General features: G+C 40.1%; 3 protein-coding genes across 3 annotated transcripts in view; 1 reads left to right on the top strand and 2 right to left on the bottom strand.

The window, feature by feature from the left end:
* LOC128256640 (uncharacterized) overlaps window positions 1-18,112 on the bottom strand; it is a 61,717-nt gene extending 43,605 nt beyond the window's left edge. The window contains 2 exon segments of the mRNA XM_052987132.1: window positions 15,980-16,325; window positions 18,101-18,112. Coding sequence (XP_052843092.1) covers window positions 15,980-16,241 — 262 coding nt within the window. The 5' untranslated portion in view covers window positions 16,242-16,325; window positions 18,101-18,112.
* Window positions 12,875-13,846, top strand: LOC128256642 (transmembrane emp24 domain-containing protein 2). Its single transcript, XM_052987134.1, has 2 exons — window positions 12,875-13,668; window positions 13,729-13,846. The coding sequence occupies exon 1, from the start codon at window positions 12,986-12,988 to the stop codon at window positions 13,595-13,597; it is 612 nt and encodes a 203-aa protein (XP_052843094.1). The 5' UTR covers window positions 12,875-12,985; the 3' UTR covers window positions 13,598-13,668; window positions 13,729-13,846.
* Window positions 18,113-21,768: 3,656 nt separating the features above from the next.
* On the bottom strand, window positions 21,769-22,985 carry LOC128256622 (serine/threonine-protein phosphatase alpha-2 isoform). Its single transcript, XM_052987110.1, has one exon. It carries the CDS (start codon window positions 22,850-22,852, stop codon window positions 21,806-21,808), a length of 1,047 nt encoding a protein of 348 aa, XP_052843070.1. The 5' UTR covers window positions 22,853-22,985; the 3' UTR covers window positions 21,769-21,805.
* Window positions 22,986-23,578: the final 593 nt, after the last annotated feature.

Raw genomic sequence — 23,578 nt, 5'->3', positions numbered from 1 at the left:
ATGATTTTATTTGCGAAGCCATAAAATTTACATTCACATTTCTATTTGTTTGCCATAGTATCCTAGGGCATCAACGGGATTTTCGAGCAAAAGGAACGAGCTCCGAACTTTTCCAGGCACCGGAAGCTGTGTACATGCCAAAGCGGCTTTGGTTGCTTTAAGTTTTGTCTTCTGGCCGGTCCAAGTTTCGCCTGCCCAGACTTTACGGGCCAAAAGGGGATCAGGAGCTGGAGCCGGAGCCGGAGCCTAATGACCTGCTGCACTTTACCGACTGCAGTTCGGTATCTTTAGACTACAGGATTTGCACATGGGCACTAAATTAGCTTGGTTTTTGTGAGAGACTGAGGCAGATGCACTGGCTGGAAGGTGTGTGGAGGGCTGTCTTTAAAATGAAACTTTTGCTTGCTGCAAGCTTATACAGCAAAACCTTATTTATACTCACTGGTCAATAGGCTCGATAAGTTATATTAAGCTACGAATAGAGAAGAGTTTAAAATCTTGTTAAATGGATTAAAATAGGACTGCCTTATTAAAAAAGAGAAACGAAAAAAAAGGATAAATGTTAAGCACTTTATATTTTCTGTTTTTAGACTCGTTGAACTATTGAATGGTTTTTGTTTTAAAATAACTCTCTCCTGCTTTTCATAAGCAGATTAATATTAAAAGCCTTTGCATTAATCCGACATATTGAATATTTGTTGGCTTTCAGTTTAGCTCTTTTTAATTATTTTTCAAAGATAATATTTGTAAAAAATCAAGAGGAATATACCACCCCATAACAATGAGAATAGTTCACGGACCTGCCTCAGAAAATGCTCCAACCTTATTAGCATGCACATATATATGTGTATCCAACATTGTTTGACCATCCACGGAACCGGTACTGATCCGGATCCAGGCGCCGCAGCATAACTAACTAATTAATATTAATGCATGGAGAATGCTAATTATGCCGGCACACAGATACACACGCACTCACACTCTCGCCGGGAAAAGGAGAAAGGAGAAAGCAAAACACAAAGTATTTTGCACACAATCGTATGAAACGTGAGCGAGAACTCGGAGGAGTGAAAGCCGAGGCCGAAATGGAAAAAGTTTTGCATTGAAATGCAAGCAAATTGAAATGAGCGTGGCCCTCAAGGACTCGAAAGGGGGGAAGTGGGTGGGCTGTGCAAAATGGCTGGAGGGAGGAACACGTGTTGGCCATTTCAAAAATGTAAACGTCAGCGAGTCCATCACGGACAGGCTGCTCCCCCATTTCCCCCCCGTCCCCAAAGCCAGTCAACTGCAGACGCTTATTTGCTTATTCATAAGCAAACATTAACTTAATTTCCATGTGTACGAGGCCAGAGAGTAGAGTTGGAGCCGAAACAAAAAGCTTTCGCGAAATGTGATTATCAGTGCTGGGCCAACAGCTGCCAACAGCTGCTTAATACAGCCGACTGTACACAGCGTGGGTGGAAATTTGGGGGAGTTTCAAAATACCAACGTTTCCACAGGACAATGGCTTGCCATGTGTGTACTCAAAATGTACATAAAAAAAAAAGCAAAAGCAATGCAATAACAGCCAACGAGTTCATAAAAATTATATAATACCGTTGGGTGTTTTATTATGGAAATACGAGCTTTAAAAGTGACACCTTTAAGAGGAGCGTACAATTTAAAATCAATAATGTGGCAGTTACCACTAGTTGAGTAACAATATCAGCTCTATAGCATTTATGGGCACTTGTGAGAATGCAGTCCTCGTTGGAATATTTGATTTGCCCAATTTCTATCAGCAGATCCTCCAAATGCCTCAACTGATGCAGACGGAGCTTCTCTAACTTGGGCAGACGCATCAGAGTGGTGGCGATTTTGATACGCGAGTAAGCCAAAATTAATTCGAGAACCTCCAAACTATGCGGTCACTTAAAAAGTGAGTGTAAATGAGGAAAATAGTAACCAGTAAAATAAAATAAATTTATCAACCTTGTTTTAATCAGTTATGCTTTAAGAATTGTTTTCTTTTTACAAATATTGTATACAAATTGTAAATATTTATGTAAAAAACAATTTGTCTAACATCGGAGTAATACTATCGATCTGGCATTTTATAAACTTAAATTACTTGTTCCTATATAATGTAATCTCTAATAGGCCTTTATTCAGCTTGAATAAAATTTTCTAACATACAAAAACTGCTCATTGCTTTCAAAGTTGATGACTATCCAATTGGCGCGTATGAAGCTACACCCATGCATGAATTTTCCGCTGCTTTTATCACTACGCTCACAGGCGAAATCAAGTTAAACAACTCGCGGCAGAATATACGTGAAAAGCCTTTTACAGGTGCCTGGAAATTGCCTGCACACATGCAAAGTAGCCGCCAGAAGATTGCCAACCTCGCGTGCTGCAATTGCACCACCAACTCGGCCAACAACAGCAATGCGTCAGTTGGGCAAATAAACAACACCAACTGAGCTGGAAGGGGGCAGAGGCGAGGGGAAAAATGGATAGCAAAATTTGCCGAGCAAACAGCAGCCAACATCTATATAAATTTATAAACGAAACACATGCAGCAACGTGGGTATGTGTTTAAGGATAAAGCGCAAAGTTTACCGACACACAGAATGCAAACAGGGGCGTAGGTAGCGAAAATTAAAAGGATCGCGGTAAAGGGACCCCCCCCATCCATGGTCCGATTTCCCCTTTGGCGCGCCCCTGCTGAACATTGTGCTGTACATTGAGGCCATTTTGTTAATATTTAATATCAAATAAAGGCCCCAGAATGGTGCAAAACTGCCGCCAGCGATGGAATTGAAACTGAACTGAAAATGGATAACCAAGTTTTGAATAAAAGACTGACTACGGATCGCAAAAAGACCCTGAGGGCGAGGAAATCCATCAAACTGACCGCAGCCCGTCTCACATGGCGTATGAGCAATGTGAGTGGTTGGCACTTAAACGAACCGAGCTGGAGAACGTGCCTTAAACTACGTCCATTTATTCGCCGTCCTGGGCTAGGTTAATACCCAATTACAGTGAAAATTACTTCAAGTTCTTCTTGCCCGAGCAAACTTTTGTCTGTCTGCATGCGTGTGCCATTAAAGTTTCGCATTTCACTGGCCAAAAATTCTAGCTGAAACGTGTGTCAGCCATCACCAGCTTCCAGCTTGGCAGCCGCTTTAAAGCTTTTTAATAAACGTCATAATTTGCTTAAAGTTTTCCCATAACCAGGTGCTGCTGCCAAAATGCTGGACGTTCGTTTTGCTCGTGCATGAGTTTTTGGGTTTTTCAGGTGCCTGTGGCAGCCGCAAAATTTAGCAAATTATCTTGATAGTTTTTAGCATCATTTTAGCAGGTGGAAATTTTGGTGATTATTAATGCAGATCTTGTGTGAAGATAAGTCCAGCTTTAATCGGGCTGATAAACACTTAAAATAAGCTTGCAGCTTATCTTTCGGAATTAAAGGGATTAAGCGACGTTTATGTTCTTCTCAAATTAGTTTATTTCAAAAAAACACTTTTAAGCAAAATATAAGTTTATTTTATTTATTTACATTAATGACGTCTTTCAAATTTCTCAGTTTAAAGTAGTGTAAATGTGTAATTTTAATAAGTTTGAGTTTGCTTTTTGATACATTTAAATACAAAGAGAACTTAAATGTGCTTTACCATATATTCTTTACCAGTTTAAAAGCCACAAACAACTACGAAAAAACAAAACTAAATAGTAAGGTTAAAAAAACACAAAGCATATTGCATATCGCATGGACTTACTCGTCCCACGAGACTCATCAAAAATATACGAGATTGCCCCGCCAGCCCGCTTTTAATTTTTTGTTAGCCAAAAAACAGCGCACTTTTGGGACAAATATACGAGTAATGTATGCAAATATTTATATATTCATGTGGGTGTGGGTGTGGGCGGGAGCGGTGACTTCTGGGCTGGGCAACAATATGGCTGGGAGCCCCAAAACGGACGCGAGCGCCGTGAAAATGGAAAACGGCAAGCAGCGAACAGAGATTACAGTCTAGCGCCCGAAGGATCGGGGCAAACTTTTTCTTTGACATATCACAAACTCGCACACACCCATGTGAATATTCAAACCGAAACACAAAAGCAAAGCGAAAGCCTGATGCCTTTTACTTTGACCGCCGTCGGGCACTCGAAATGCATATGGGCCCGCCTTCTTTTGTATAGCCCCATTTTTCCATTTTCCCCCCAATACAGTTTTCCATTTTTATTTGTGTCTCTCCGGTGTGTGTTCGCTTTTTAACCACAAAAAATGGCTGCAGTACGCGCAACTAAACACACAACAAACTTTTGCTCACACACATAGGAGAATCGCGGTTCTTATTGCACGCTCACTTTGGCTTTTGCAGCGCATGCACTGGAAACACGCGTTACTATTGTATATATTCCATACCTTTTTTTTTGTTGACAAAATGTTAGTAAATGTAAAATAATATACTTAAGTATTTTGCAAAACTAAACGAACTTAGCCCATTTACAGATTGATCTAACAATATAAAGTTATATATATAGTACGCTTTTGCAGTGGTTCGAGCGTTAAGTTTAATTGCAAACTTAAGGTTTGGGTCGGCTCAATATTTATTAATAATTTAATATATTTTATTAAAGTGTCATTGAAGTGTCCGATTTAATTAAACAATAAAATTCTTTGCAGCAAATAAAACAAATAAATATGAGTAATATTTATGAACTTTTCCTTTATAAAATTATAAAATCATACTTTTTATTTTTTGTTTCCCCCATATTTTTTTTAGTGCATGCACTCACTCTCACACTTCCTAGCTGCATTGGCATTTCTTTTGAGAGCAGATATTCCTTTCAAAAAATCAACATTCAAATACGCAGCCAAGTAAAAGTGCGAGTGGTAAAAGCGCAATTTCCTCTTGAAATCTCCGCTGCCTCTTTGTCCCCTCTTCCCATTCAATACCTCTCGGTTTCCCTAACACTGTGCTAGCCATACAGTGTAAACCATTTCTGTGAGAACTTTGATTTGTGGCCCTCCAATGAAGATGAATTGCCAGGAATGGAAGGCAGAACAAAGGACTTAGTGAAGCCTTCGGCAGAGAGTGTTTTTGTGGAGAATGTTTACTGGAAACCATATCGAAAATGGTTCAATGTTCTGACTATGCTCAATTAAGTAAAGACTTATAGGAATGGTTTGCTTAAATGTGTATGGTAGTTGAGTTTTTAAATAAACATTTCATGCATTAAAAAGATAATCAAAGTTCAAAATATATATAAAACATAATATTTCTTAAAATTATAACTATTTCTTGCAAGCCCAATACGAAGAACTTTGAAAATGTATCCAAAATTCTGTTTTTAATTAAAAACCCTGCAATCAGCGCCAGCACTCCATTTTAAGCATTTATAAATGAAGTGAACCGTGGTAACTTAAAACAGTCTCAGCATTCTTCGTTTTGAATAAGCTACTATACTTTACGGGCAAACTTTAAACAAATCTGGTCGTTGCCACCATATGTTTATGAAAGCGCTTGGCTTTTGAGCCATAATTTCCAACAATTTGTTGAGCTCGGCCCGAGGGCTTGCCATGGCCTGGCTTGTGTATAAAATTACAATAAATCCTTGCATTTTAGCTGCAAATAAACAAAGATTTGCAGCGCCGAAAACGAAGTCTGAGCGCGCTAAAACAAAACAGAAGGCATTGGGAGGATAAAGGATGTGGAAGCAGGAACGAGGCCAGTACGAGTGCATGCAAAGTAGCATTTTAAGTTGCCCGGAAAAGCGAAAAAGGCGGAAAAGGCGGAAAAGAGGGAAAGGGGAGCGCTTTTCCAAGAAATCCATGGGCTGGGCCAGGGAACTGTTCATGCTTCAGGATGTTAAATCAACATGTAAGCATTTAATGCGGCGCTCCAAAGCTGAAAAAGCGTAAAATTCCCCAAATGACCATAAATTTCTGTGTTTGGCATCGCAATTGTTGTTGTTACCCTTTTTCCCTTCCCCCATCTCGCTCGCTCCCTCGTTTTGCTTCTCTTTCCCACTTGCTGTTACTGCCAGCAAGTGTAGAGAAATGGAGAAAACTTCAACAAGCACTTGTAAAAATAAATGGCATTTTGGGTTATGTGCAATAATAAAATGGAAATTGTGCAAAAATATTGTCGCCTCTACCAAAAATTCTGGACTGAAAGTGGAGCGTTCAGGTGGTGTGGGAGGGGAGGTGGAGTTCGGGGAATATCTGGTTAAGCTGCCTGCTTGGCCTGGCTAACTGGGAACTATATAATGGCCGATGATGTACGTCCTTGTTGGTTTTAGACCCTGTGTTGACAGTGAATCTTTCGAGAAATTGTTTGGAAAAATATGAATGTGTTTTTTTGGTAGAGGAAATAGCAGCATGGTTGTTTGATGATGGAAATCAGTTTATTGATGCTTTGTTTTATCGAACAATGCTCGTAAAAAATGCGTTTGCTGCAACAATGGGTCCTTGGATTGGAAGTAGTAGATAAATGGCATTTTGGATGTATGTATGTACGTCTAAGCTTCCGTAATCGATAAGTTATTGATAAATGCGAAAACACTTTATAGCATATCCGCAATAAATAATTTCTGGTTCAGGGCTAAATTCCCAATAAATGATACAGTTCGGAATATACGGTTGTAGTCAAAGACTAAGCAATAAATTAGAACTCCTTTTATCTATTTAAATTCGAATCGACCCACCAATTAAAAGTTTTTTAGATACTAAATTTTCTGTATGATAACTTTTTGGGGAAACGTTAACAAGAAGTGTCTGAATGATTTTGTTTCTTGCTGTGTACCACTACCACTACACTGAACAAATGACAATCGAAAATACAATTTTATATTTAATATTTAATTTAATAATTTAATCAAACTATTAAATATTCTTAAATTGGATGATTCAAATTTAAAATATTTTAAAAAAGATTGCATTCATAACCTATATATTAAAGTCTATTAAAAATAAGTAGTACTGACTTATTTTGAGTCATTTGAGTCTATTTCGTTTAGATTTTACATCACCAGAGTCATTTTTGTGGCACCCACCAAAAGGTGTGTTTCTGTCATGTACAAATTTAATTTAATTGCTTTCAGAACTAGTCCTGTCAAAATGATTCTTGGCTTCGAAAACTTTTAAGCAAAGCACATTGAGGTGCGCAACTGTACATGCTGGGAGCAGTCAATTCACCTTATTGTTGGCTCTGCACGGGTAACATATTTGACACGACGCTGATTTCAGCGAAAGTTTCTAATTTCACGCCCTCCTGACAGCTTGGCATCCTTTCGCCCGGATCTCCCCGCAGTGAGGTTGTCAACTTGCCATATGCAAATGACTTGCTTATCAAATAAAGTATTTTTTGGGGTCCGCCACCTGTCCTGCTGCTTTCAGGGGTTAAGGGCCCTCCTTGCCCAGCCAGAGAACATTGCGTGCGAAGTGGCGCAACTGTGCGTATGCGCAATTTTCACATTGTTTCAATATCACGCATACGTTGAAGTGTGGGTGCGGGGGCTTATGGGGTAGGTGCTCGTTTTGGTTTGTCGGTGCTCTCTGTTCGGTTTTTGGTTTCGGTTTTTCGCCTCCGGCTTTTCCAAGTATGCACAAGTAATGTGAGAAAATTAAATTTTTCGTGGCTCCCACAAAAGTGTCGGTCTGTCTGCGTATGTATGCGTTCCCCGTCTGTGTGTGTGTCTGTATGAATCACACACACGTATGCGATTTTGTGCTAAACATTTCCAGCACCCGATCTCCCTTTCGACACCCCGAAAGGGGCGTGAAGAATAAAACTTAATTCAATCTGCATATCCTCCCTTTACTCCTCGTCAAGCTGCTGCTGTTTGCTGTTTAAGGAATATTTAATTAAATTTCGCCCGGCTGTTGTTATTGTTGCCAGGCGACATTTGTTAATTGAATGCGCCGTTGCAAAAGTGATTATCATTGAGTTTGTCATTTGATTTATGTGATGACTGTAGGGCATAAAATTGCTACACCAAACGACGAGATGCTTTAAGTTAAGTGTGGTGTGTGTGAAGCAATTCAAATCAAGTATAATGCTAAGAAATTTAAGATTTATGGGGGGCTATGCTGGGGTGGAACCAATCTCCTTTTGATTCCATTAATTCGTTGGCACCGCACTTTACATAATTGATTCACGCACACTCCCTATGGCATTTCTTCCCCATTAACCGCATCAAGCTTCATTTAAGTTCAATCAAAGCCAAAAGCCGTTCAATATGGACGCCAATGTCCAGTGTCCAAATGCCATCGAATCGGTCGCCAAGTGACAGCCACAAAAGCCGCAGAAACCTTTTTGCCTGTCCGCCAAGCGTGACGCAAAATTGCAAATGTCAAATGCTTCGCAAGGATATGGTTAGTCGCCAGAATGTGGGTGCACCGGAAACAATGTTTGGTTCATTTGTCTTGACATATTATCGATCTATCTTTAATAGTTAAATTATTATATTGGTCGATTTTGAATGCATGTCTTTCCTTTTAGCGCTCAAAACGTTTAACAACTTTAAAATATAATACTTTCTCGGATGGATATTTTATCTATAGAACGTCGTTAATCAAAATAATAAAAACTTTCATATTTTTTTAGTGATCTATAAAATTAGTAAGATACATTTTCAGATTGACCTTATGTCTTGCAATATCTTTAAGTGTTATACCGCGTTCGCTTGATTGGAGCGGGGGAAAAAGCGTTTTGGATTCCCAGGAAAAGCCACAAGCGTCAGAAACTTCTTTGCTCCAAAAACTTGGACTAATTGAGTGGGCTTAACCGGAGAAAACCAATGCCAATTAGCAAAGGGAGTTGATTTGAAGAGGGGATAAACTGGAATACATACATTTTCTCGCAGTAAAAACAAACATTAAATTAACTAACAAATGTCAAATGCAAATAGCAATGCAGACATTAACAGAAACGTTTGGCAGGCAATTTAATTTGGATGCGAAACGTTGTTGAAATTACGGCTCAGAAAATTGTACAAAATTATGCAAAATGTCCTTAGACCAGGCATCTCTTTCTAACTTTCTTGTTTGTGCATGAAAATTGTAGCCAGAAAGCAGAGGAAATTCTAATGTAAATTTCATGCCAACACATAGCAAAAATTTGGAGACAAGAAAATGCAGCAGTCAAGATATTTGATCTCTCCACCCCTCTCTCTGTCTGTGTGTTTGTGTGTGTGTGTGTGTCTACCGGAAATACTTGGCATGCCTCATTGAAGCTCGTTAGCTGACTTATTGCCAGAGTCTGGCTAAGGGATTCATGTTGACAGCTCATGGCGGCACTTTCAATTGAAATAAATCCTCACTGGTTCACGCACACACATTCAGAAAAGGAGCTGAAAAAATACGAAATTTGCCAATTTGTTGTCATGTCCCACTTTTGCCACGCCCATTAGCCCATTACACCCACATACGGGGTAAAAAGAACCAGCAAGTGGGCGGGATGAGATATCTTATGGAAGACCAAGGCATTGTCAATACTTGAGCCTTTTTACAGCTCATTCACAGGCTGCCTTCGGCTCATTTCTCATGGCTTTTCCATTTCCCTTGGATTTTCCCTACCCCTCCTGCCTTCCACCCTCCCCCTTGTCAAGTGTTTTTCAAGTGGAGATTAGCACGATTCCTGTGCAGCTTATGGCAAGGATGCGGCCCCCTTTTATCAGTTCGATTGATTTGCTTGTTCAACTGTTTTCTTTTGCCCCGATTTCTTTGAGTTGTTTGCCAAATAAAGATTTGATCCGTTCACAATAAGGCAGGAAATGGTGTTTCGTACATAATATTCAAAAGGAAGTGGGTCACAAAAATAAACTAAATAAAATGCACAAAGCTTAATTAAAGATTTGGTGCCAAAGAAATGTATCATATAAGCACAATATAAATAAAAGTTGCTAGAGCTTTTTATAACTTAACATCAAACTAGAATGTTTGCTTTTATCTTTGGTCAAAGGGTACAAACTATTTTAACATTTTAATTTTTTTTTTTGACTATGAGCCATGAACTCATCTAGAAAAGCTAGTTGCCAGTGCGCTTTTTGGGATGCTTAGGATCATATTTTGTTTTTCTTATAGAATTTTATAAAACTAACAATGCGTGAATACGTTCTATTGAACAAATACATCTTTCGAATTTATCATTTTATTAGAGCTTAATGTATACCCAGCATACGTTAACCGTATGGCATGCCCCAAAATAAGTCAATTTCGTCACGTTTAACGATGTAAAAAATTAGGCTAATGTGGCAGAGATATAAAAAAGTAAAGCACTGAAATGAAATCATTTGCACCTTTAAAAGGGCATTAAAAGTGGACTAGAGGCGGAAGGCGAATATGTGACTTTGGGGGCTGGAATGGAGCGGTCATGAGTGGCAATCAACAAGAGACACACACGTAGAGTTGCAAACAAATTAGAGCACGCACGAATGGTCTGGCCACAAAAGTGATTTGATGAAGGAAAATAGGGATAGAGGGGGTGGTAAGAAAAGAAAAAAAATGGACAGGGAGATCAAAGCCAGAGGCACGTGGGTCTATGGAAACATTTCCCCCAAGCGGCATAATAATTGAGTAGATGCCGAAACTACTCCGGAAAGGTATACAAAAAATAGTTGCAGAAAATGCAAAGTAAGGGGACAGAGCGTGACAAAGGGAGCATCACTGAGAATCGGAGAGGAATGGCGGGGAGAACCGCCTGGCTATTATCCACAGGCTGTCGGCTGACTGACCGACTGGGCGTATACGTAATTTAAGCCGCTTTAAGTCAGGCCCAATCGTTGGCAACGGAAACTCATAGCAAAATCTGTCCCCTCATCCATTCCTAGCGGAGATCGGGACAAACTCCACCCAGAGCCACACCTACACGCACATCTGCTCCTAAGCTGCTGCACGCACATGAAACATCCAGCAAAAAGTCCTTGAGCACGATACACAAAAAATAAGAGAAAGGGAAATTCAGTGGCGGAGCCAACTCGAACTGGCACTTAAGAGCGCCGATGTCATGTCGACACGGCGGGTGGGATAGAAAAAAAAACTGTGAGAGGAGCAGATACACACTGGCAACAAAAATGGCTTATTAAATCAAGAAATTGTTCTATAATTTACAATAGAAAGTAAATATATAAAATGATAATAAATGTTATTATATAACAACTGATTTATTTAAATAAGGAAGTAAAGCAAACTTTGTTGAGGCTTAGAATTTGGTTTTTACTACTACTATTTGTACAGCGTCAGCTCCAAGACAAACACTTTAATAACTAAAAGCAGAGGACAAATGCTTTATTGGGCTTGCTTCTTTAGTTTACGATCTGCTTGCCCTTTTAAGAAATTAGTTGGTGGCTTTTGGGCAAACAAAAGTGATTGTATTTTCAACGTATAAATTACTTTCAAAAGGCAAGTCAAGGGGCAACAGATTGACCGCTTTTTATTTGCCGTAGGTAGGTAGAAACCATAAGCTAGACTCAAATATATGAAATGAATTGGAGCTGGTACAAGTGGCTGTAAAAACAGTTTTTTTTTTCAGTGGAGGATAGGCAGGCATCAAGTGTTCAAGGCGCCTAAAGTAACTGAAGTCGGCAAATACCGCGAAACGGGTGGCAAGGGACGAAACTGGATAGGACATGGATGGGAGGATGGGAGGAGCGAAGGACAGCAGGGCAGCTGACACCGTCTAGAGCGGGCGACATGGAGTTAAGTGGCGTAAAGCGTGTACTTAATCGCTTAAAGCATTAGAATTTGAAATTGAATATCATAAAGGATATGCAAAAGTGAAAAAAAGAGAAAAAAAAACAACCAACTGAAGAACAAGCGAAGCAGAGCGAAAAAAATTGTTTAAGTAGAGCAAACAGCAAATAGTTGTAAAATGTTTCTATAGAGCGAGATAGGAATGCGGAGCGAGAAAGAGAGGGCAAGATTGTTGGAGGGTGTGCGAACATTTTGCAAATAGTTTAGGGCCCGTTTGGAGTTGAAGGAGCTCCGTTGCTGTTGAATTGACGACTCGTTAAATTGTTTTAAGGTGCGACATAAACTGTGGGAGATGGGCGAAGGGATGGCGTTTTCAAGCGACAAACAAATTGTTAAAGGGAGTACATTTTTATCGTATGTACGATTGATTCAGTTTGCTGGCTTCTTCCTGAAGCGGCGATAATTTTTGTGGCTTCACATGACCGAACACAGCTGAAAATAGAATGAATTTGCAGGCAATTTAATTCCGCATCATAAAACTGCAAAAAACATTACCAAAAGCTTCACAAATAACTTTTAATAACAGTTATTACAGCGACTAGGGCAAAATATTTGCGGGAAAATTACGCAGCAATTAGCGGAATTATATTAACAAAAGTATTGATTTTACTGTTGCAAACAATTTTCGGAAATTATTACACGAATTTGTTCACTTCAGCATTATGCACACAGACAAAGTCCTCGAATTACAAACGAAAATAATTATAACTATATAAATTTATCTGTTTTTAAAGCGAAAAGAACAATTGAAATATTTGTAGCATTTTGCAGTAAAATTTATTGCACAAAAAGTTATAAATTGCAATTCGATGGGAGATTGGCAGAATGGCAGAAAGGCAGAGCAAGAAGAATGATTTGCGGAAAATCCAAATGTGTGTCCGCCCGCCCAGATGGTATTAAAAATGCATGACATTTTGACAATTGATGGGCCAAGGAATCGATAACATCAAATATGCATTGCCAAGGGGGCGACTTTGGGGCCGGCGTCTGACAATTTGCAATTTGCTTTTATCATCTTAATTTGATTTGAAGGGTGTTTGCAGAGGCAGTCAAATGGGGCGGAGCGGAGGTGAAAAGGCAGTTCGATAATGAAGCGAAGCTGGTTAAATAAGCACGGCATTCAATTATTCATCTCCGATGGGAGTGGCCGGGGGAATAACGTCCGCTCCTCACTTTTCCCATCGCAAAACAAACACACATTAGCTTATAACGCAGCCCGATCAAAAACGAAACCTTTCGAAAATGCTGTCTGTGATTGTGATAATCCTGCTGCTTTTGGAGTCGACTTGGGGCTTTATCATCACAGTGGATGCCCACGAGACGATGTGCTTCTACGATCACGCCCATGTCAGCGATAAGGTCACCCTGTCCTTTGAGGTCATGGATGGTGGCTTCAAGGACGTGGGCGTGGAGATCTGGGGCCCCGGAGACGACCCTCTGCACCATTCGGAGCAGGACACCACGGGCAGTTTCACCTTCACGGCCATGAAAGATGGCCAGTACATGCTGTGCTTCGACAACAAAATCTCCACGCTGACTCCCAAGGTCCTAATGTTCCAGTTCCATGTGGCTAGGGCCCTCGGATACTACTCGGATCCCTCGAAGAGAAGGGACGATGTCGTCGAGCAGGCCAGAGTTCAGTCCATGATCAACGCACTGTCCGCCAAACTGGGAGCCGTGAAGATGGAACAGGAATACATGCACTTCCGCTATCGCGGGCACTTGGATGTCAGTGATATGGTGCACTTTCGGGTCACGGCATGGTCTGTATTTGGACCCATGATGCTGCTCATTATGGCCATCCTGGAGGTGTACTACCTGAAGCATTTCTTCGAGGTCAAACAAGTTGTTTAGCCGCTCTCTCCTCGGAATACTATTTCTAAGACTGATCAGAACCTTATATGGGACTTACTGCATTTTAAAAGGTATAACTTTTGGAACTTAACGCTTTACTTTTCATCACGTATTGTACATTTAAAAAATAGATACATAATTCAAAAAAATATGGACTAAGCTTCCAACTCATGGAAATGAGTACATAAGGAACCATAGACTACATTTCCTGAAATGAAATATTTAAGTTAACCTTCACCTTTCCTTATCTGAAATATTAAAGATATCATGGATATGGTTAGGTTAGATATTTATTTCAGTTTATTTTTTTTCTGAGTATAATAAGCAATAATTATTAAAAGTGGTGTAATGTATTTATTGCCAAAATAATAAAGTAAATTATTATTTTAAAATGCCTAAGTTAACTGAATACATGTGGCCAATAAGGTGTCACACGAATGTATCTTTACTGCTTAGATTGGCTTGTGTTTTATTATGTTGCTTGAAAAGAATGATCTTTTCCTGGTTGGCCCATCCTTGTGGCATTTCTTTCCCCTCAATTTGCTTCATATTTCACGCGTCACAAACCATAAAACTTTTCCACGTTCGGGGGGCTGGTTCAAGTATCCATAAAGTTCACTTCACCTATATAGAGTGTGGCCCCACATTGGATTAGCACTGGAAATTTATGACGTCTGTCCACACATGGCCAATACACCAGTCGTGGCGGAAACTTATCATATTCATTCACAACTTTCTCCCACTGCTTTCTCCGCTCCTTGGCGAAACAATGCCAAAGTTTTTGCCTCTTATTTACGACAATGTCGCGTCAAGTTTTTTTCCCGCTCCTGTTTATATTTTTCTATGCTCGTGCCATGGGTATATGTATTGCCCTATAAAGTAGCAAGTTTTCCCTATTTTTTGCGTTGGTTGTTGCATAATAAAATGAAGCATGTTGTAGGAGCTCTCGAGTTGCGGCATCTGGCAGCGCAAGGAGAATGAATAAAGGACACCCGACTTGGTACAATATTGTTCCCCAGCGTCAAATGAAAGCAAAAGTTCAGAGAATGAAATGAGACGGGGCAATGTGGTCCAAGTATCCCAGCAGCCAATGGAGCAGCGCACAAATAAAGTTCACAAGACAAAACAGGAAAGGCAGTGAAGGCTAGCAAAAAGCTGGCTCGGCCGGGGGGAAAATCCAGCTCCCTGATGGATATTTTCCAAGAATTTTATTTCGAATTTACATTCTACGGTTTCTTTGCTCGTGGATTCTATTTTGATGGAAAGTACGTTAAAAGTTTTATCATTATTCAACTTGAAATATTGTCTTTAAGTAAATGAAGAAATACAGTTCATATATTAAAGCTTTAAGTGTTTGTTAGTCTACAATTTTATCCTAAGCAACATTGCATAAACACTAAACTATCTGCAGAAGGTCCTCTTCCCTATTTCCCATTTCGATTTCTACACCAATATCCACTCAACATTCCGATGACCCATCATCTCTCATCATTATCGCATGCCAGAACCTCATGGCACTCTGGCTTCAATTATGTTTTGCATCCTTCAGAGCTGTTCACTTAATTGCATCACTTGCAGAGCTGCCAGGGGTTGAAGGCAGTGGTTAGCCTTGTGTTCCTTTGAGTTGTGACGGCTCTGGGTTCAAATGTCCTCCCCCTTTCATTTCACCAACTTCGTTCTCCCACTGCCAGCGTGGCAATTCAATTTTCTATTATGTCAGGCCGAGTTGAAAGCAATGTAATGTTAATAAAATACTTCCACCAGCCCCAGCCTCGGCCTCGGTCTCAGCATCAGGACTAGAGCAACAATGGCAGCCATAGACGCGGCTTGGCTGCCATGGCAACGTAGCGTATACGCAACGTGGTGCGCCTTTTGTCCTGCCTACGAGTATTTACCCGCAACACAGCAAACACACAAGCCATATGAGAGGGGCAACTCAAGCGGTTAGAGCTAGGTTATTTGACATTTATTTGCCATTTCCCTGCACTAGCCGCTCTGCCCTTCCATGAATCACGGCGGTTGCACCGAAAAAATTGATCAGCTCTAAACATACATCCACCTAATGATTAATACTTAAAATTCAATGCCTTTTATTTGAATTCAATGTTTATGATATTGCCATAACTAAGGTTTTTTGAATTTTATGCACAGGGGTATTTATTGAGAAAACAAGTTGCTTTTTGTTGAAAAAACTTTTAATTTGGCTCACTTGAAAAATATTTTGTGTTCGTAAAGGGCTATAAAAAACACTTTAATTTGATTTAAGTTAAATCGTCTAATAAGTTAAAATTGTAAATAAGTTAAAATGATCTATTGAATGTTAAGGATTTTGAACTCTTGGTTTTGTTCTCCGTGTAAATAGAGAGCTGCAGCAGCACTTACCTCGTTTCTGTGGCGCCTGCATGGAGGACGGCGATGGCGTCGCCAGGCGCTCACCCACCAGCTGGAGGAGGAGTAGGAGCATCAACAGGCCACAGTTGACTGCTCCTGATCCGGCGGCGACTCCTTTGTTCCGCCCCATCGTCGCACGACGGACTGCTTCGCTGGATCCTTGACTTTGGTCTCGGTTTTGGTTTCGGTTTCGGTTCTGGTACTGGTACTGGTATTGATTCCACAATTCGTTGGAGCGTTTGCTTTGGCGCATTTCGATTTTCGCACTTCACTTTCACAATTCCCGTTTATATCTCTTTTTGCACTTATTTATTTGAATCGTTCATTTCATATGCTCCTGTTAAAAAAATATTTGTATAAGAAAATGTTAAGCAAATTATCGTTAAGCTCTTCTGAGTTTAATGTCTGAAAATATTTGCATTTTAATATCGCTTTAAATTTTTCGCATTTGCTATTAATTAAAAACCTATTTACTCAATAATTGATTTTTTTTGGTACAATATAGTTTTGCCAATATTTAATGGCCCATTGTTTGGTCATCATTAGTCACGTGGATATCCAGAGGGGACCTGAACAGTGAGGGAAATCCCAGGGGGCGAGTTTCTGGCAATCATTCTTCATTAGATGGGGCCAACATGTCAAGGACTTTTCGAGGACGACCGCAGAAATCGCAGTTTTCTCCACCGTCTCCCCGACCCTATGTTTTTTTTACATTTTTTGGTTGATAAATATCAAAAATTCACAGTTGCATTTCCATGGAAATTGGCAGAGGCAAAAAAGAATGCAAAGCAAAAATATTTTTTTCCAACAGCCAACTAAGGGGCCGGCGACGCTCTGTGGAGCTTGAAAAATTGCAGCAATTAGTGGTGCCTGGAGGTCAACCAACCAACGAGCCAAAAAGGACACGGACCCACACCAGCACACGGCCAGGATCTGGTCATGCAACCTGGCGACGGGAGCCAGCCAAGAAATATGTGGCTGAAATATTTTGGTTGCGTTTTGTGTTTCGTTTTGCCTTGAAACAGGACCTTTAAAGTGGGACCTTTTCGAGAGATTGAAATAAAACTTGTGGCGAATAGGTGGCAAAGATTTGGGATTAAGCACAAAATGGCAGTGGAAGATTTTATTGTTTAGTCTTTGTTTTCAGTACTATCGTTTTTCAAGCATTGTATATTTATTGCATTTATGTCAATGACTGTCGTCGTCGGTCATTAATATTTATAATGTTATTTTTTCCCATCAAATGAAATGATTTACGATGCAATTTATCTACAGCAAAACAATGACAATTTAACTTTTATGTGTCCTTTTTTAATTGCTTGATAGATTTCTCTGTGTCGCGGGCAATGGAGTTTTATATTTCATTGAAAATACATATATAAATCCTTTCCGCTGTTATTTCAATGATGAATGCTTGCTTGGCCAATTCGGGCGCACATCCCAAGCATTCCTGGCGGGTCCTTTTTGTGGGTTCAGCTGGTTCAATATTTCAATGGGTCGCACGGGTTTTTATTGCACCTCTAGGCGCATTCAATTATTTATGCAAACGCTTCAAAAGGGAGCAACAAAAAGGCGAAAGGCGGTGGCAATAAAAATCAAAATCGGGGCAAACTCAGTTGTGGCATATGGCGAAAAAGGAACAGAAACTGGAAAGAAAACAACACAAGGACAAAAACAAAAGGCAACCAAAAGAAACGAACACAAAAATAAATGGAAGGGGAAGCATCCTGATGGCCATTGACGGATGTGGCACGCGTTCCTCCTTTTATATTTGTTTTATTCTTATTTTGTATTTGCGGAGGCAATTTATAAAAAATCACGTAGCCGCCATGGAGTCAGGGACGGATAAGCCGGTGAGCTGCCACCACCCACCGAGCATTGAAAATTTAATATTTTATCTTAACGAAGGACATCCATTACAACTACACAATTGAACATCACGCACCACAGGCACAGCACTTTTCAGACCGAAACAGAAACTGCGGAGGATTCTGAACCGCTTCTGCCGACTTCTGCAGACGAACTGAGCGCGAAAATACGGAGCTGCTGTAGCGAAACCCGATGAATAAATGTGAAGATAAATCCAAGCTAAAGCCACCACGACGACACAACCTCAGGCTTCGGATTGCCACGGCAAACTGGCGATTTTTCACAGATTTCTGGCAAAAAGAGAACCGAGGCGAGCCAAACGAAGCTCCGAATGAAAGTGAAGCTGATTTTCCGACACCAAGTGAGCGAATCGGTTAAGCCCCTTTTCGGGTGAGCGTGAAAGCTCTGATTTGTGCGTTATGCTCCCCTGTATTTTCCGGCTCTCCCCAATCATCTGACTTTTGTTTACGCCTAAACAGCTGTTTGCACTTTGGCTCGCACGTGGCCGAGATAACAACAAAAACAAAGGCCGTATTTTGATACTGCATTACGTAAGCCATTGAATCGGTTAGCGGAAAAATGGCGTTAAGGATATTTCAGGTGCAGAGTAAATTAAAACAAACAATAAGTTGCATAAAGCCATATTATGATTTCAAACCTAATTAATTGACATTCAAAACTTGGAATTGCTACATATTAAGTGCCAAAAATTACGAGACCTAAATCAATTTAGACCCAATTTTTGAAATATTTTCTAAACGCAATTTCTTAAATGTATTTTGAGAGCAAACATTTATATCTATCGAGACAAGCTTAGAGCTATTAATTAAATTGAAATATCGTGTATCTTTATAAAACACTGAAATTTGAATACATTGGAAAACAATAAACAAAACAAAAGCATTAACTTTAAACATAAGTTTACATTTTAAGAACTCCATTTAATAATGTGTTGCATCGGAATTCATGTACCTTGAAACATGTGGAGTAAGCGTTTTTAATAAATTTGTTGGTAAAATCTTGACAAACTTACTCATTACACATCAATCGATTTTTAAGTTGGTTTTGAGATTTGTGTGACACCAACGAGTATTTATGTAAATAAATTTTTATTGTTTTAAATATCAGACTGAAGAAAATATTTCAAGTATTGTTGTTAAATTAATATATCTCTCAAACATCTCTTAACCAGTTGAGTTAATTTTGGTGACTGTTCAATGTCGTTGTAGTTTTAATCAAATAATCCTCCTTTTAATTTTAATTTAAATACTTAAAATTGCCTAAAAAAAATAAGTATTGTAATATGCGCCTCACAACCACTAACCTCCCCACTGACTACCGCCCACTCTAGCCAGAAGTGGTCATCATCAAGGGCGACTCTTTGCGTGGACAGCTGGCGACGACCTCTGCATGCCAATTAGGTTGGGGATCGACGAAAAATGAGCAACTGGGACACGGAGCGCTGCGCTCCACTGCGGATTTGAACCCCAATGCCACCCCACTGCCACCCCACTGCCACCCCACTGCCACCCCGCTGCCACGCCACTATAACCTTTAAGTATTACGGTAACGGCCGAGTTTTAAGATGGCGCGAAGGAAAGTGGAGGTATTTTTTATAGCTATCAACCATCAGATTCAGCTGCAGGTAGTCCTGCCTTCTCATGCCGCTACTCTCTTTATTTTCTCATTTCCTGGCCATCCTCAAGGATGTGCGCAGGTGTCAGGACCAGGAGGTAAGGCCACTAAAAAACCCGAGTGTGCCTTTTTTCTTTTGCTTAATTTTCGTTTTATGTTTTGACACCGTTTGGTAAAGTTTTCAACATCTCGTCCTGACACTTACAAGTTTGCCTCTTGTTGCCGTTGACATTTTTATACATCATCTGTCCTGTTGCAAGCTATTTCGCCCTCCTGCCCTGCGACGTGTGGCACCTTTAAGTGCCCCCATATCATTTCGGGGCTTCTTACATTTATATTTAATTTCAGACTTTTTTTGTTGTGCTGAATGCCGCCATAAAGTTTTTGTTGCCCATTAAGGCAAGTGTCTTGGATTCGTTCGGCTTTCGGTTTTATTTTTATTGGTATCATATAAGCGCGGGTAGTGCTGAAGACAAATCTGGAAAGTGTGAAGAGATGGTCCACACTTTGATCAATATTTAATCAACATCAAAGGAATCAATATCAAAAGAATTCCGTCGACTGTGTAGCATACCTTCGGGTTGCATATGTAATTCATAATTTACCCCTGCCCTAAAATGTTAAACAAAATCGTTACACAATTGATTTAAATGGGATAAAATTGTTTGATAAGTATGTACAAAAAATAACAAATTAATTACAATTCAAAATGGCCGCAGGCAGCCGCAAATGTGTGATTTATGTGCCCGCTGTGCATCAGAAATCACGTATACGCCACCCCTTTGCCAATGCCTTTGCCCACTGCAATTGAACACATAATAAATATTTACGCAGACAGTTGCTTGTTTTTCTACACACACAATGTAATTACACGAACGCAGCCACTCTTGGGCTGCATTTGTGTTTGCCCAGATTATTAAAGTTATTTTCTTTGGCTTTCCCACACCCCCTCACCTGGTGGCGCTTTGCCTTGCCTTGGAACCTTTTGTTTTTGTTTACACACATGAATGTATAAATTACGATGCTTGGTTTTTGTAAACAAAATGAGTTTACCTGCGGGCCGGCATCCCGATTCTGCCCAAACAGCCCCCGAAACCTCCGCCTTTGGGCAAGCTCCTTCTCCTCGGCCACATTTAAATATTTGCGCATGGAATTATTTTCCCTGGCATAAAGTGTGGCCAGGTAGACATTTTACAAAGTCAAACAAAAGCTGCCACCGCCACCTCAGTCACCTGCCAAGCCGTTAACCTCTGACCCCCTCTTCTTATACCAGGCCTTGTGGATGGGCGCTTGTTTTCTGTCCCCATTTCTAGCACCCCGCCTTTCACCTTCCTACGGTTGGCTTTCGTTTCCCCTCCCACTCGGGCATTGGGAATTTTAATTAAATTTAAATGAAGATTTATTACATATTTCATTACTGGCTGCCCGGTTCGGGTGACCTTCAATTGTCCTCCGATTAAGCCACAATTGAAAGCAATTATATCGATTTCAAGGGATACAGAGGGAAAAAGGTTTTTATAATTATGTATAGACAATAACTTTTTGTCATTAATTTAAAATTGTTTATGGTTTAACAGGTCGCTCTATGTATCTACAATTACCGTTTGAAATGCATAATTTTGTAAGCATATAAAAAGAAATTTAAATTCTGTAATTTGTTTTGCCACTCTTTTTGAACTCTATTACACTGTTTCTAATTATGTTAAATCTTTTTGAACTCTATTACCCTGTTTCTCATTATGTTAAATTAAATAAAATATTTTATTGTAAATGTAAATGTTTATTTGCGATTAGCGCAGTGCTATCTAAGAGGCAGCCTAATCTAATTGGTGACAGTCTTGGTTTTTCATTTTGGGTTGCAGTATGTCTTAAGACTAAAACTTTAACCTAAATAGCTAGGGGGAAATAAGTATAGTTTGTGATATGATATTTATTAAAGGATATTTGGTTGACTTCATTTTTCTTAATATAACTTGGAAAACCAAAAGTCATAAAAAAAAATAATTAAGAAATCATTTTTAAGTTTTTAATCAAACAAAAAAAATTTCATTTTTAAAAATATTTAGATTTCTAATAAAACTGTCAAAATAAAACTTATGTGGCTTAGAAATGAAACTTAAAAGTATTGAATTAATACTTATACTTTAATACTGTCTATAGTGTATTTATAGAACAAAACATTCAGTTATTTTTTTGGTGCAGTAACATTTTAAACAGATCCAAATTTAGTTGAAATTTCTTATACTCCCCCCAAGTAAATAAGCTTTAAAGTAATGTCACGGTGTAATTAAAACTATATTGGGCAAATACGTCTTAAAACACTTTCTTCTCCTTGGCCGAAGGCGGTGGTCCTGCTGCAGCAGGCGGAGTTGGCGATCCACTGTCCGACTCAAAGGGCAACGTCCGGTTTGAAGGCTTGGGACGGATGATGATGAAGTGGCAGACGAGATTGGGGTCGACCACCAGAACCGCTCCGCTATTGTCGAAGATATTGCAGTAGTTCGGAGCCGAGAAGATGGTGACCAACTGGCGATCGGCGAAGAACTCGTAGCCATCCTCGACCACCTGATGGGCGCGCACAATCAGGTTGAACTTGTACTGGAGCAGGAAGCCCTCCACCACGCCGGTGCCGAAGGTGAAGCTGACACCGCGATCGTTGGCCGCCCACGTTCCGGTCGTCTCGTCCGGATCCGACCAGAGCAGGTCGCAGAGCAGCCCATCGGCGGGCACCTCGGTGGGCCGATGCAGCCGCCGAATGTCGTCCAGGTGCTTCAGGTCCGGACTCAGTCCGCCGTGAACGCAGAAAATGCGGTCCGCCACGATGGCAGCCACTGGCATGCAGTCATAGCAGTCCACAAAGGAGCGCCACAATTTCACACTGTACCGCCGTTTACACTCGTCGAAGAATCCGTACACCCGGTTCACATCCGACGACTCGTGATTTCCGCGCAGCAGGAAGAAAGTCTCCGGATAGCGCAGCTTATAGGTCAGCAGCAGCGTCAATGTTTCCAGGGAATATTGACCCCGATCCACGTAGTCCCCGAGGAAGAGGTAGTTGGAGACCGGAGGAACACCGCACTGCTGAAAAATCCTGAGTAGGTCCTTAAACTGCCCGTGCAGGTCGCCGCAGATCTTCACCGGAGCACTCAGTTCCAGTAGCATGGGCTGGGCCAGGAACAACTCCCGACACGTACTGCATATGTACACCAAGGTGGACTCCGATAAATTTCCGGCCCTGCGATTCCCAAGGGTCTGGTTCTTGAGCTGATTGATGATCGCGTCCAGGTGGGCCAGTCGATTCTTTTCGTCCTTGTCCGCACTGCTCTTGGCGGAATCCACGCTTGTCGTGCGGCGGGACATCGATTCCTTACTTTTGAATTATTTGTGGAGTTTGGAGTTTAAAAATGTTCACGTGTTTTGAAAAAATTGTTTTTTTCGTTTAGCAACTTAAAAGTCAGAACATGAATTTAAGGTAAAAGCTGTTTTAAATTGAGCCAAGCAAAGCAATAGTTGATTGTGTACATAATTGTATTTCTATAAAGTAGATTATTTTAAGCGCCGCATATTTCTGCGTATTCGACCTCTTTTTATGTACAATTGCAAATTAAAATTATATTTCGGGAGATGTTAACCCATTTAAACTTTTCTCACCTTTTTATTCTGGTGATAAAAGACCCCACTAGTTCGAAAAGAAAATAAAAAAAAACTTTTCAACCTAATAAAATATATTTCTTATACCGCGGGGTTCTTAGTACTGGTATTTTTGTTGGTATATTTAAAAAAATATAATATATAAAGTCCGATGTGCAACAATATCTGTAATTTAAAATTCAAAACTAAAATCAGTGGAATAAGCATTGTCATGATCAGGCGATCAAAAAGTATAAAAATTGTTTAACGGTGTACGTTGGTCAGACGTATAGGAAATACCTAACTAGTTAACCAAAATCGAAGTCTAGGAAGTATTTACCCTTTACCCACATCCTGCTACCTTGACTAATGTCTATCGCATTACACCTCTTCACGTTGACATAAGTTGCTGAATACACAGTTTTGTGAAACTTAAGCCATAAAAATATATATTCA

This window comes from Drosophila gunungcola, assembly GCF_025200985.1.
Source record: "Drosophila gunungcola strain Sukarami chromosome 2R unlocalized genomic scaffold, Dgunungcola_SK_2 000027F, whole genome shotgun sequence".
Lineage (NCBI taxonomy): Eukaryota > Metazoa > Arthropoda > Insecta > Diptera > Drosophilidae > Drosophila > Drosophila gunungcola.
This window is presented reverse-complemented; position numbering and strand designations above follow the sequence as displayed.

Bases quoted from the DNA above. Each gene is read 5' to 3' on its own strand.
- LOC128256622 (XM_052987110.1), bottom strand. From the start codon at position 22,852: ATGTCCCGCCGCACGACAAGCGTGGATTCCGCCAAGAGCAGTGCGGAC.
- LOC128256642 (XM_052987134.1), top strand. From the start codon at position 12,986: ATGCTGTCTGTGATTGTGATAATCCTGCTGCTTTTGGAGTCGACTTGG.